Below are 14,220 nucleotides of genomic sequence, written 5' to 3' on the forward strand. Positions count from 1 at the left end.
TCCATACCTGCGTACAGCATGCAATACATGTCTCATTTCCTTGGCTGAATTTGAAATAGTTTTGCTTTTAAAGGCATGAATAGAATGTGTTACTTTGTCATCAATGAGCACCATACATGGGAACCAGCCAAGATACAGCATAGGTTTATCTGGTTTGTACTTGTTACTTTTACTGAATACTAGCAATGCTGTGTGTTATTCTTACTTTGAGCAGTCTTGGTGATTTATGACAACATAAATACTCAAATTCATTTGCATGTTAGAATCATTGTTATTTTTAAATGTGTTGCAGTTAGGCAAGAAGTAAATCTCTTTTCTCGGAGACAAACTGCAGCCTGAGACTAATGGTTTTGTTCATTCAAACCAGAACAGTTGTGTCAGACTCGATTTTCCATGTCTGTTCCTGGGCTATTTGTTTTTGGCACTCATTGAAATGTACCATATTTCACGTCTGCCCCATACATCCCTCCCTTCCCTCTCTTTCTGCCTTTAACGGGATTTAGCATATCAATGGCAGATTAGTCAGTTTATCAAAAGCTTACCACGTCAAAGCTCTTTTCCACTCTGCTTTCCAGTCTGCCGCGCGGACCTCACACACAGATTCGGCATACTGGTGTCTTTGGTGTGTGTGTGTGTGGTCGCGCTGCGTCTCTGTGCGGAGTGGGGCTGAATGGCTGTATGCTATTAGCGCCACAGTGTGTGTTGATTACAAAGGCCATGCTTAGTCACTATGGGACCTAACCCAAGCTGTGTGTCATGTCTTTAACCAGCCTGGATGCCACTCGGTTACATTAGTCATCTTTATTGCCTAACAACAACAAAGCAACGATAGAGCTTGCCAATGCAAGTGCCTCCCCGTGCAACCAATCACCAGGCTATTCCCCATTTTGGATCTACACTATTCAGTAACTTGCACAGCTTATTCTCTTCCCTCCTGTGTCCTCATACCCCCATGGTCTTTCCTAACATGGGCTTCCTCATACCAAGAATGGAGATGTACAGCCCTTTCCCCAGTACTGAACTACACAACCTCTGTAGCCCTGAGCTGCATGCGGCTGCTCCCGTGCTGGAATGGGAACCACGTGCAGTGGAAAGTGTTTTTTCCTCTCATTTAGTTTGGTGACATTTATGATTATGTTCAGTACAGTCATTGCCAACAGGAGGTGACTCCAGCTGACCAGGTCTCGGAGCAGTGCAGGAGGGGAAGTGGAGGGGGCTGGCCCCGGGCACCGGGTCTGGAGAGCAGGCATGTCAGACGTATGGAGGAAAACCTCACCCTGACATCTCACTTTGGACACAGGAAGAGCCATGCCATCAATCACTTTAAAGTATCACAGGGTTTAGGTTGGGCCTTTTGTTTTGGAAACATAAAGCTGTGTAAAGGTATACTTTCTTGATGTTGTTTAGTCATATCTACATTATTATAAACCCCTGCAATCTTCCTCAATAAAATCCCAAAGTGCTGAATTCACCAAGTCTGAAGTGGGATCTTGTGGAAAGCAGGGCAGCTATCATAAGATCCCTATCCACTGAGATCTCCTCGCTCTCACAGTCTCCTACCAGCACGCTGTCGTCACAGCCATTGCCAACACACACAGAGCCTTTGCGGTCGCTTCTCCTCCTCTGGAATCTTATCCCTTTTCTCCCATAACTCCCTGCTCTCCACTGTACCCCAGCTTATCTCAACTACATTAAAGCCAGGAGCAGTAGCCCTAACCCTGGGGTCATTGTTATGGTGTGTTTGAGCGCCCTCACTGCCCCTTACCTTTGCCTCCTCGGTCCTCCTTCCCACTAGTCTACAGTCCTAGTTCTGGCCATGGATGGATTAGCCTACTAAAGGTCGACCGATTAATCGGAATGGCCGGTTTAATTGGGGCTGATTTCAAGTTTTCATAACAATTGGTAATCGTCATTTTTGGACACCGATCATGGCCAATTACATTGCACTGACTGACTACCTGTTATGCGAGTGCACCAAGGAGCCAAGGTAAGGTGCTAGCTAGCATTAAATGTATCTTGTAAAAAACAATCAATCTTAACATAATCACTAGTTAAGTACACATGGTTGATGATATTACTAGTTTATCTAGCTTGTCCTGCGTTGCATATAATCGATGCGGTGCCTGTTAATTTATAATGAAATCACAGCCTACTTCGTCAAACGGGTGATTTAACAAGCGCATTCGCGAAAAAAGCAATGTCGTTGCACCAATGTGTACCTAACCATAAACAACAAAGCCTTTCTTAAAGTCAATACACAAGTATATATTTTTAAACCTGCATATTTAGTTAATATTGCCTGCTAACATGAATTTCTTTTAACTAGGGAAATTGTGTCACTTCTCTTGCGTTCTGTGCAATAGAGTCAGTGTATATGCAGCAGTTTGGGCCGCCTGGCCCGTTGCGAATTGTGTGAAGACTATTTCTTCCTAACAAAGTCAGCCAACTTCGCCATACGGGGGATGATTTAACAAAAGCGCATTTGTGAAAAAAGCACAATCGTTACACGAATGTACCTAACCATAAACATCAATGCCTTTCTTAAAATCAATACACAGAAGTATATATTTTTTTAAACCTGCATATTTAGTTAAAATAAATTCATGTTAGCAGGCAATATTAAACTAGGGAAATTGTGTCACTTCTCTTGCGTTCATTGCACGCAGAGTCAGGGTATATGCAACAGTTTGGGCCGCCTAGCTCGTTGCGAACTAATTTGCCAGAATTTTACGTAATTATGACATAACATTGAAGGTTGTGAAATGTAACAGCAACATTTAGACTTATGGATGCCACCCGTTAGATAAAATACGGAACGGTTCCGTATTTCACTGAAAGAATAAACGTTTTGTTTGCGAAATGATAGTTTCGGATTTGACCATATTAATGACCTAAGGCTCGTATTTCTGTGTGTTATTATATTATAATTAAGTCTATGATTTGATAGAGCAGTCTGACTGAGCGGTGGTAGGCAGCAGCAGGCTCGTAAGCATTCATTCAAACAGCACTTTCCTGCATTTGCCAGCACCTCTTCTTGCTTCAAGCATTGCGCTGTGTATGACTTCTAGCCTATCAACTCCCGAGATTAGGCTGGCAATACTAAAGTACCCATTAGAACATCCAATAGTCAAAGGCAAATGAAATACAAATGGTATAGAGAGAAATAGTCCTATAATAACTACAACCTAAAACTTCTTACCTGGGAATATTGAAGACTCATGTTAAAAGGAACCACCAGCTTTCATATGTTCTCATGTTCTGAGCAAGGAACTTAAACGTAAGCTTTTTTACATGGCACATATTGCACTTTTACTTTCTTCTCCAACACTTTGTTTTTGCATTATTTAATCCAAATTGAACATGTTTCATTATTTATTTGAGACTAAATTGATGTTATTGATGTATTATATTAAGTTAAAATAAAAGTGTTCATTGTTCATTCAGTATTGTTGTAATTGTCATTACTATAAATATATATATAAAAATCGTCCGATTCATCGGTATCGGCCTTTTTTGGTCCTCCAATAATCGGTATCGGCCGTTGAATAATCATAATCGGTCGACCTCTAAAGTCTACACAGACCAAACGCATAGCGACACTTCAGTCCATGGACCTTCATCAGACTGAATCAGGCCTACAGGAGGAGATGCAGACTGGACTGCTGTGAATAAAGGCTTTAGACTAGAAGCTACGGCTAGCCTCTCAGATTAGAGCCAGGGCCCTGGCCAGCTGGGAGCACTGGGGATGATGATGCAGTTATGTAAGGCAACAGCTAACAGACAGATCCTTTCATGTTCCATACACATTGGGGTTAAAGGAGGCCTTTTAAACACAGGAGTTTATCAGTGTTTACGTGATTTCATGGCCTTCAGCCGGGCTCTGCTCTGCTGCTCTAGGGACTTAACTGGAAGTGGACGGGGAGAGAGGATGACTAAACACATTGAATGAGCTGTTTAAGGGTGCGTGTATAACGATTTTATTTAAGGGTTAATCCAGTAGAGCAATTATGATTTATAGTCATTTAAAAGCAGTTTGCATAGTTTGTCAGTGTAGCCCCTACCCCTGTCCTCTTTCCTGGTGTCCTCTTTCCATGCAGCCGTGGCTCCACCACCCTGGAGATTAGCATTTTAGGAGCTCCAGGTGTTCCCCACTGCCGTACCGTGTGCCTTCCCTGGTGTCCATGGGCCTCGTTGTGTTACGTCTCACATTGTTCCGTGGGCATTGTGTGTGACCCTGATAGGGAAGCAGCTGTGTTAGGTGGCCCTGCCAGAGCAGCCATCTTGGCAGCGAGACACAGCCCTGCACGGGCCCTCCACCAGGGGCCCGCTTTGATGAACTCCACACAGGATGGCCTCCTACATCCATCCAGGACCTTCTCTGGCGGTCTTCCTCCCTGACAGCCTCTATCAACCCCTTCCATCTGACAATGAAGGCTGGCTGGCTGGCAGAGCGGTTGGGGAAACACACTTCATCATTACATGAAGGGAGAGATGAGAGGAATGAAGAAAGGCATTGCTGCCCTTCACAGAAACTGGGCATCGTTTTCCTGCCAGACTGAGGGCACGACCTCCCCTTTGAGGTAAGAAAGTGAGTGGGAGATCTATGGTTACAGTGTCATACAGCGTAGGCAGGTTTAGCAAGAGACTAGAGGTCGGCCGATTTCAAGTTTTCATAACAATCGGAAATCTGTGTTTTTGGGCGCCGATTTTGTCGATTTTTAAAAATTGTTTATACCTTTATTTAACTTTTTTAACTGGGCAAGTCAGTTAAGAACACATTCTTATTTTCAATGACGGCTTAGGAACGGTGAGTTAACTGCCTTGTTCAGGGGAAGAATGACAGATTGCCTCCTTGTCGGCTCAGGGTATCTTATCTTGCACCCTTACAGTTAACTAGTCCAATGCTATAACCACCTGCCTCTCGTTGCACTCCACAAGGAGACTGCCTGTTACGCGAATGCAGTAGAAGCCAAGGTAAGTTGCTAGAATTAAACTTATCTTGTAAAAAACAATCAATCAATCATAATCACTAGATGATTTTAAAAAGTGCATTTGCGAAAAAACACAATCGTTGGACGACTGTACCTAACCATAAACACCAATGCCTTTCTTAAAATCATTACATAGAAATATATATTTTTAAACCTGCATATTTAGCTAAAAGAAATCTAGGTTAGCAGGCAATATTAACAAGGTGAAATTGTGTCACTTCTCTTGCATTCATTGCACGCAGAGTCAGGGTATATGCAACAGTTTGGGCAGCCTGGCTCATTGTGAACTAATTTACCAGAATTTTACGTAATTATGACATACATTGAAGGTTGTACAATGTAACAAGAATATTTAGACTTAGGGATGCCACCCATTAGATAAAATACAGAACGGTTCCGTATTTCACTGAAATAATAAACGTTTTGTTTTCTAAATTATAGTTTCCGGATTCGACCATATTAATGACCAAAGGCTCGTATTTCTGTGTGTTATGTTATAATTAAGATTTGATAGAGCAGTCTGACTGAGCGATGGTAGGCAGCAGCAGGCTCGTAAGCATTCGTTTAAACAGCACTTTTGTGCGTTTTGCCAGCAGCTCTTCGCAAGCACAGCGCTGTTTATGACTTCAAGCCTATCAGCCTAATGGCTGGTGTAACTGATGTGAAATGGCTAGCTAGTTTGCGGGATGCGCGTTAATAGCGTTTCAAACGTCACTTGCTCTGAGACTTGGAGAAGTTATTCCCCTTGTTCTGCAAGGGCCGCGGCTTTTGTGGAGCGATGGGTAACGCTGCTTCGAGTGTAGCTGTTTTCGATGTGTTCCTGGTTTGAGCCCAGGTAGGGGCGAGGAGAGGGACCGAAGCTATACTGTTACACTGGCAATACTATAGTGCCTATAAGAACATCCAATAGTCAAAGGTATACGAAATACAAATAGTATAGAGATAAATAGTCCTATAAATACTATATTAACTACAACCTAAAACCTCTTACGTTGGAATATTGAAGTCTCATGTTAAAAGGAACCACCAACTTTCATATGTTCTCATGTTCTGAGCAAGGAACTCAAACGTTAGCTTTTTTACATGGCACATATTGCACTTTTACTTCTCCAACACTTTGTTTTTACATTATTTAAACCAAATTGAACATGTTTCATTATTTATTTAAAGGCTAAATAGATTTTTAATTGATGTATTATTAAGTTAATATAAGTGTTCATTCAGTATTGTTGTAATTCCTGAAACCCCACCTCTTTAAGGAATACCTAGGATAGGATAAAGTAATCCTTCTCACCCCCCTTAAAAGACCTAGATGCACTATTGTAAAGTGGCTGTTCCACTGGATGTCATAAGGTGAAAGCACCAATTTGTAAGTCGCTCTGGATAAGAGCGTCTGCTAAATGACTTAAATGTAAATGTAAATGTCATTATTACAAATAAATAACTAAAAATCAGCCAATTAATCGGTTTTGGCTTTTTTGGCGTTGAAAAATCATAATCGGTCGACCTCTACAAGAGACAGGCCACTTTTTCAGGGTACAGAACTGCATGTCCAGTGGAAATGTTGGATTTAAATGTCTTATTTTGATACATGAAATCACAATGGATTTTGCATTTGTGTGTATGAACAGAAGATGTACTGTAGGCAGATGTGTGTGAGCCTGTGTGGGTGTGCACAAGCCAGTGATTTAGTGAGTGTGTGTGTGCATGTATGTGTGCATAACCTGTGTGTGTTTAACGTCTGTCTTGACATGAGCAGTGGAAGGTGTGTGGAAGCTGTGGGTCTGGGAGCAGGAAGTGGCTCAGTATTGACTTCGCTCACTTCCTGCCCGTGTTGCAGGAGGCTGCTGCTCCTCTGTCACTCCTCTCGGGATGTTTTCCGCTCCTCCTCCTCCCTCCTCTCCTCTGTTTCTCTCACTATAAGTATGCTGGCCTGGGCCATTACCTCATCCGAGAGTCCAGAGCATGACCCTCCCCAGCCCGGCACTGACTGACTGCCTGGCTGCCTGGAGGTTACATCACAGCTACTGGATAATACCGTTGAAGTGAGCGCACCTCAGACTGCCTGCTGAGAACCAAGGCTACTCACTCACTCAGTGTCAACGAGTAGGACAGTTCTGTCTTTTCTAGGGCAATTCCATAGCAACAGAATGACTCTGAAACTCAGATTGTTCACATTAAAAGTATACCAAACAAATACCATTGATTGCAAAGTTAAACAAGCCACACACCTCTATGCACAAGGACTACTTTTGACAATTTCCACTGACAATTGTACAAAAACACATTTACTCAAAGAACAGTGCAGATGTAAAGTTTAGTAACAGAATGACGGTAAAATCTCCCTTTTTGTGTGACCATATCTGCTCCGAATAAAGATTCATAGATGTCTGCAGAAACAATGGGCTGTAAAGCTATGACATGGCACCTTGAGATTGAAAAATATTTATTTTGGTTGTTGAACTACAGTAAGTGAAGTGGATTAACACCCGGGAACAGAATGATGGTAACAGAATGACATCATGGGTCGCTGATCTGTACAACAGTCGTGGCCAAAAGTTTTGAGAATGCTGCTTCAGTGTCTTTAGATATTTTTGGCAGATGTTACTATGGAATACTGAAGTATAATTACGAGCATTTCATAAGTGTCAAAGGCTTTTATTGACAATTACATGAAGTTGATGCAAAGAGTCAATATTTGCAGTGTTGACCCTTCTTTTTCAAGACCACTGCAATCCGCCCTGGCATGCTGTCAATTAACTTCTGGGCCACATCCTGACTTTTTTCTGACTGATGGCAGCCCATTCTTGCATAATCAATGCTTGGAGTTATGTGTTTTTTTGTTTGTCCACCTGCCTCTTGAGGATTGACCACAAATTCTCAATGGGATTAAGGTCTGGGGAGTTTCCTGGCCAGGGACCCAATATATCAATGTTTTGTTCCCCGAGCCACATAGTTATCACTTTTGCCTAATGGCAAGGTGCTCCATCATAGATGGAGATGCACTCACACCTGATGCACTCACACCTGCCTGCTGCCATTCCTGAGAAAGCTCTGTACTGGTGGTGCCCCGATCCCGCAGCTGAATCAAATTTAGTGGAAATGCAGTGGAAATGTTTTTTGGGGATTCAGTTCATTTGCATGGAAAATAGGGACTTTGCAATTAATTGCAATTGCAATTCATCTGATCACTCTTCATAACATTCTGGAATATATGCAAATTGCCATCATACATACTTGAGGCAGCAGACTTGCCACGACTGTATACAGAAATGCCTAATTAAAGTCACTCTCTTCATAGTAATGTATCCTGAATAGGCACACAAAGGTAGAAATACCTTAATATCCTCCTTTGCATGTTTAGGTATTATTCTACACAATGGCTATTATTCTAATGAGCTCCGCCCCCTAACAAGACCAAATTTGGTTGGTCCGAACTGGACCAAATCTGTACCCATCTATGTTTCACAAGTTTGGACCTCAGTACAGCACAGTAGAGCACAGCAGAGTAAATTAGAGTTCAGTACTGTAAAGTATAGTACAGTACTGTGCTGAATTGTACTGACATACTCTACTTTTATTTTCTTTACGGTACTCTACTGTACTGTACTCTGCTGTCCAAACTTGTGAAAGAGACATCTATGATTGGTTTAGATATAGACTCTTAGATGTTAAACCTGTGAAACAGACATATATGATTGGTTTAGATATAGACTCTTAGATTTTAAACTTGTGAAACAGACGTCTATGATTGGTTTAGATATAGACTCTTAGATGTTAAACCTGTGAAACAGACATCTATGATTGGTTTAGATATAGACTCTTAGATGTTAAACCTGTGAAACAGACATATATGATTGGTTTAGATATAGACTCTTAGATGTTAAACCTGTGAAACAGACATATATGATTGGTTTAGATATAGACTCTTAGATGTTAAACTTGTGAAACAGACATCTATGATTGGTTTAGATATAGACTCTTGGATGTTAAACCTGTGAAACAGACATCTATGATTGGTTTAGATATAGACTCTTGGATGTTAAACCTGTGAAACAGACATATATGATTGGTTTAGATATAGACTCTTAGATGTTAAACCTGTGAAACAGACATCTATGATTGGTTTAGATATAGACTCTTGGATGTTAAACCTGTGAAACAGACAATTAGTGATAGTCAGTAACTATTCCACACCACCAACTAGAAAAGTTATTACAGTGTTATTACAATGGCTATGTCAGTATGATTTTGATAACTTTTTCATTATCAATAGTATACCCCTAACGGGCACATTTTGAGCTCAATAGAGCAAAATGAATAGCATTCTGCCTACATGAATTGCTGTATGGAAAACGATGGCATGCTGTATTGAATGGCCATTTGAGTGGTATCTCCTTCTGCTGTTTTCAGTGCAGTCCACTGTTGCAGTGTTTCAGGGGAATAAAGGTGTTTGAATGTGAGCTCTTTTCCGGAGCCAGTGGATTTTCTTCCATCCTCCACGTTGACTGCTGACGTGAGCCACAGGAAGTAGTTAACGGGAGCAGGAGTGTGTGTGTGACTCGTTGTGGCTAGGGTGAATTAAACAGCTGTGTTCAGGCGCACTCTCTCTCTCTCTCTCTCTGCGGTGATATTGAGCCTGATGTTCATTCCACACACATCCACTGTGACTTTGCCCCCGTTCTGTTCCTACACCACTGGCCTGCTGGCTCTGGCTATGATGACTGAATGAAGGCAGCCATTACTCCATGAATCAGAGAAGCTCTATACAATATAAACTCCTCCTCATCAGATGGGGGGGGCCACCACAAATTAGTAGCGCTTGTCTAGGAAATATGACAAACCGCACTGAACATAATCATAAATGTCACCAAACCAAATGAGTGGGAAAAAGAAGAGCAAACAACTGTTGAATGAATATGGTGACAGGGCCTCGATCAGCTGATGCCAATATCAAAAAGTGTATATGAGTTATTGTGTGTATACTGTTGGTTAAGTTGTAAATTAGGAGTGTTCCCACACAATGTCTTCTGCACATAGTGGATACTCACAACTATTCTTCTTCCTCCCCAGTTCCCAGAGTGTGGCTTCTTTGGCATGTATGACAAAATCCTGCTCTTCCGCCATGACTTGAACTCTGAGAACATCCTCCAGAGGCTGACGTCAGCAGAGGATATCCACGAGGGAGATCTGATAGAGGTGGTGCTCTCTGGTGAGTAGTACTGATCTGAGTTCAGCTCTAAGGGTTTTATTAACTTTTTCACTTGTTCTGTAGGCTATCTGTACTAATTCAGTAAGGCTTCTCTAAATCAAATCTGTGTGCCGTACAGTACTGTTTCACTCCTATCTAAAGCGCACCTCCAGAGACACAGGTGGCAAGTTTCCCCTCTCTTTTCCTGTCACACGTGATTTCAGTTTCCTGCTGACTATTAAGTGTAACAAACACTGTCTTGTAAAAGGATTCTGTTCCATCCGTCTCTATTGGGAAGCACCTGGACTGGACATCCCTCTCTCCCTGGTGTAGAACTAGAAGCATTGTCTGCATGGATCCAGACATAATATAACTCTGGTCCCGGATCGATCTGATCTGCTGGTGTATATCAGTGAGCCCCAGGCGAGTCTATTCATGAGACCACTGGTTTCCTCTGTCTCCTTCCCTCTGGGTTCAGACGGTTGACAGGTGTCAGCCTCAGTGCCACACCTGGATGACTGTGTGAGGTCAGAGTAATTCCACATCCGCAAGCTCTACACCGACACTGCTACTTTGTCTTAGTCTTGTAGTTGGCCTACATCTGCTGAGGAGATCGACGTGTGTCAAACTGGTGCAATACAATCTCAAAAATGTGTTGCTGTTCTAGTCTGGCAGACTGAAAACAGGAATTTTCTAATTATACTATTTATCGTTCCCTTAGTTGCTTCTCATTTAAATGAATACTTTAAACACACCATTCATTCCGGTGAATTCTTTGAGACCTGTTGTTCAGTTATGTGACTGAGAGAGACAAACAGCTCAGTGGTTTGGTCTAAAACCTCCCTCACTGTTAGAGGCCAGAGCTGATTTCTCTTGGCGCTGGACTCAAAGGGCCTGGCTTGTTTTCTCTGCAGTAAGTGATTGTAGTGGACCAACTGAGTATAAACATGCTGGGCTGTGCAGGGCGGCTCTGAAAAGAGTGGACAGGTCATCCCTAACCAGGGGGTTGGACATGGAGAGAGGGCTGTTTGCTCCAAGAATCCCACTCACTGTTTGTTTCCCACTCAGTTTCCCTCCTATTTTTACAGGATATGACATACAAAATGGATGTATACGCATGTGAAAATTATATTTATTTTATAGATCTTTTAGTCTGTGAAGAATGCTACAAACAATAACCTTTTGAATTATGTCTGATGGACACTTGTGAAGCCTGATTAGTCAAAAATGAAAACAAACAGACATCACATTGATTTCAGGCCTGCTGCTTGTGAAAAACTCTTTATTGGCTCAATCTTCTGTGGGGATTGATGCAAAATATCTCAAACTCCATTTCATAAAATTGAGGCCGTTAATTTTCCTTGATGTGTTTGAAAAGCCCATGAATACCTTCTTTCATGTGTTTGTGCCAGGGAGCTATGAACAGTGTGATGGCATGTGATTTTTTAAAAGTTCTTTCTCCGCTTTGAAGTTTAACCCAAAATCTGGTTCTCCAAAGACATTTTTTGTTTCAGATGTCTCATACCTTAGCTCAGGGGATCTCAAAGTGTGGTGTGCAGGGGGTCCGTGGCCAGATAAATAAATATATACAGTATATCAAAATGTTTAACCATATTAGCTAAAGTAACATTCTAGTCAACATAGATAATAGAACTAATGTGTTAGTTAACCTGCTACAGTCATGTAGTAACGTTATAGTGTATAGTCAGTAAGCAGTTACACCGGCGGTCCCCAGGGGCAATAAATGAATCAAACCAAAAGCTAACCTTGACTTGGAAGAGTTCCAGTGTTGTGTTGGATAGTCATAGCCAGCCAGCTAGCATAGCATCCCTCTGTTTGAGCCCGGTGTTTGAATAACTAAACAAGTCAGCTGCATTTGCTAGCTAAGTAAGTGAAACTGAAAGTGAAAAAAAATGACACTCTTTCTCCTGCTTCTCCTTTATTTTTGAAGAAATTCATTTGTTCAAAACTGTTAAACTATTGTCTTTCTCTCTCTTTGAGTCAACTACTCAACACATTTTATGCACTGCAGTGCTAGCTAGCTGTAGCTTATGTTTTCGGGACTAGATACATTCTCTGATCCTTTGATTGGGTGGACAACAGTTTATGCTGCAAGAGCTCTGATAGGTTGGAGGAAGTTTTTATTTATTTAACTTTTATTGAACTAGACAAGTCAGTTAAGAACATATTCTTATTTACAATGAAGGCCTACCCGGGCCAAACCCAGACAACGCTGGGCCAATTGTGCGCTGCCTTATGGGACTCCCAATCACGGCCGGTTGTGATATAGCCTGGCATCGAACCAGGGTCTGTAGTGACTCCTCTAGCACTGAGATGCAGTGCCTTAGACCGCTGTGCCACCCGGGAGACGTCCTCCGGAAGTTATCATAATTACTGTGTAAGTCTATGGAAGGGGGTGAGAACCAAGAGCCTCCTAGGTTTTGTATTGAAGTCAATGTACAAAGAGGAGGACGGAAGCTGGCTGTCCTCCAGCTACACCATGGTGCTACCCTACAGAGTGCTGTTGAGGCTACTATAGGCCTTTATTTCAAAACAGTGTTTTAATCAATTATTTGGTGACTTGAATATATTTAGTATAGTTTTATCTAAAAAGGATAACTTTTTTAATGTTGTAAAATGTTTATTTTTATGAAATTAACTGAGGCGCATGGTCCTCCTTTTCCTCCTCTGAGGAGCCTCCACTGATAAAGTTAATGAAATATATATTATTCATATGGAGTTGGTGTGTGTCCATATGTATCTCGTCATGGCAACAGCTACAGAGAATGCCCCTGGTGCAGCTTGCATGAGATGCTGGGATTTCATCTTGATCTTATTAGAGAACTGAACCTGAAAAAAACACCCATGAACTCACTGAAACACTAAACCCCACACAAATAGTTAGTGACATCACACAGGGTTTTTCACCTAAATTCTGGTATAAAAGATTCCCTTGTTGGTCAGTGGTAACACCACAACAGCATAAATGATTGCAAAAGAATTGTGACAAAGAGACTTCTCTGTATAGATTATATTGATTTGGACCTGCTCTGCTACTTCTCACTACCAGTTCTGGCCCTTAGGGGATGCAATTGCACAGGTTTGGTAGCAAATATCTATCTCTTAGTTCACAGGAGTGACTCATCCAAGATGTGAATAACTGTCCCTTCCAAGAATGACCTCATAAAGTCCCTCTAACACAAACCACAACAGCTATGAACTCAACCATACTATGAACTCATCTCAATAACCCATTATCATTATGTGATCCTGTTATGTTGAATGTCTGTCTGTCTGGTCTTTAGTGTGCTCTGTAATGCCAGATCACTCTGAGACAGATAACGGTGAGACAACCTAATTGCTGCTGTACTGACCTCTACTGTAAGGAGGCTGTTGTAGCACTGTGTTGTTAATGGGATGGTATAGCACTGGCCCTAGTGAGAAAAACCATGACCTCGGAACAGAACATATTTTCCCTCTGGCGTCTCCCGCTGTTCCTGAGTACCTCCCATATGAGCTTATAGGGTACTTCCCAGGTCAGACTGTCAGATACGGATGTGTTGACTCCACTGTGTGAACAGTTTGTTCCCTGGATCTGAGTTCTAGCTAGTTCTATGCGCACAGACATACCAGATCATCTGACTATTAACGGATGACAAAACAGCATCACATTCCTTTGCATTACAGTGTACACTAAACATATTCACTTAATTCCTTTTCTTCTTTTTGTCATTTTCATTCTTTGGTTCCTGTGTTTGAAGTTTATTTGCGTTCCTTTAGTTTTGTTTGCCATGTTTTTGTTTTAAGTTGTCTCTGGATTGCAGCTTTAGCCACAGTAGGGGACTTCCAGATCCGGCCTCATGCTCTATATGTCCACTCCTACAAAGCGCCCACCTTCTGTGACTACTGTGGGGAGATGCTATGGGGCCTCGTCCGCCAGGGGCTCAAATGTGAAGGTAAGCACACACACACACACACACACACACACACACACACACACACACACACACACAGGAGACTGCTGAGGGGAGGACGGCT

At 42.0% G+C, this 14,220-nt stretch overlaps 1 protein-coding gene across 3 annotated transcripts in view; it reads left to right on the forward strand.

The window, feature by feature from the left end:
• LOC115138398 (serine/threonine-protein kinase D3-like) overlaps positions 1–14,220 on the forward strand; it is a 75,642-nt gene that overhangs the window by 36,182 nt on the left and 25,240 nt on the right. For all 3 annotated transcript variants that reach the window (XM_065025661.1, XM_029675217.2, XM_029675218.2), the window contains 2 exons: positions 10,065–10,203; positions 14,007–14,138. In XM_065025661.1, the coding sequence (XP_064881733.1) occupies positions 10,065–10,203; positions 14,007–14,138 (271 nt within the window). The remainder of the gene's footprint in view (positions 1–10,064; positions 10,204–14,006; positions 14,139–14,220) is intronic.

This window comes from Oncorhynchus nerka, linkage group LG12, assembly GCF_034236695.1.
Source record: "Oncorhynchus nerka isolate Pitt River linkage group LG12, Oner_Uvic_2.0, whole genome shotgun sequence".
In the NCBI taxonomy this organism is placed as follows: domain Eukaryota; kingdom Metazoa; phylum Chordata; class Actinopteri; order Salmoniformes; family Salmonidae; genus Oncorhynchus; species Oncorhynchus nerka.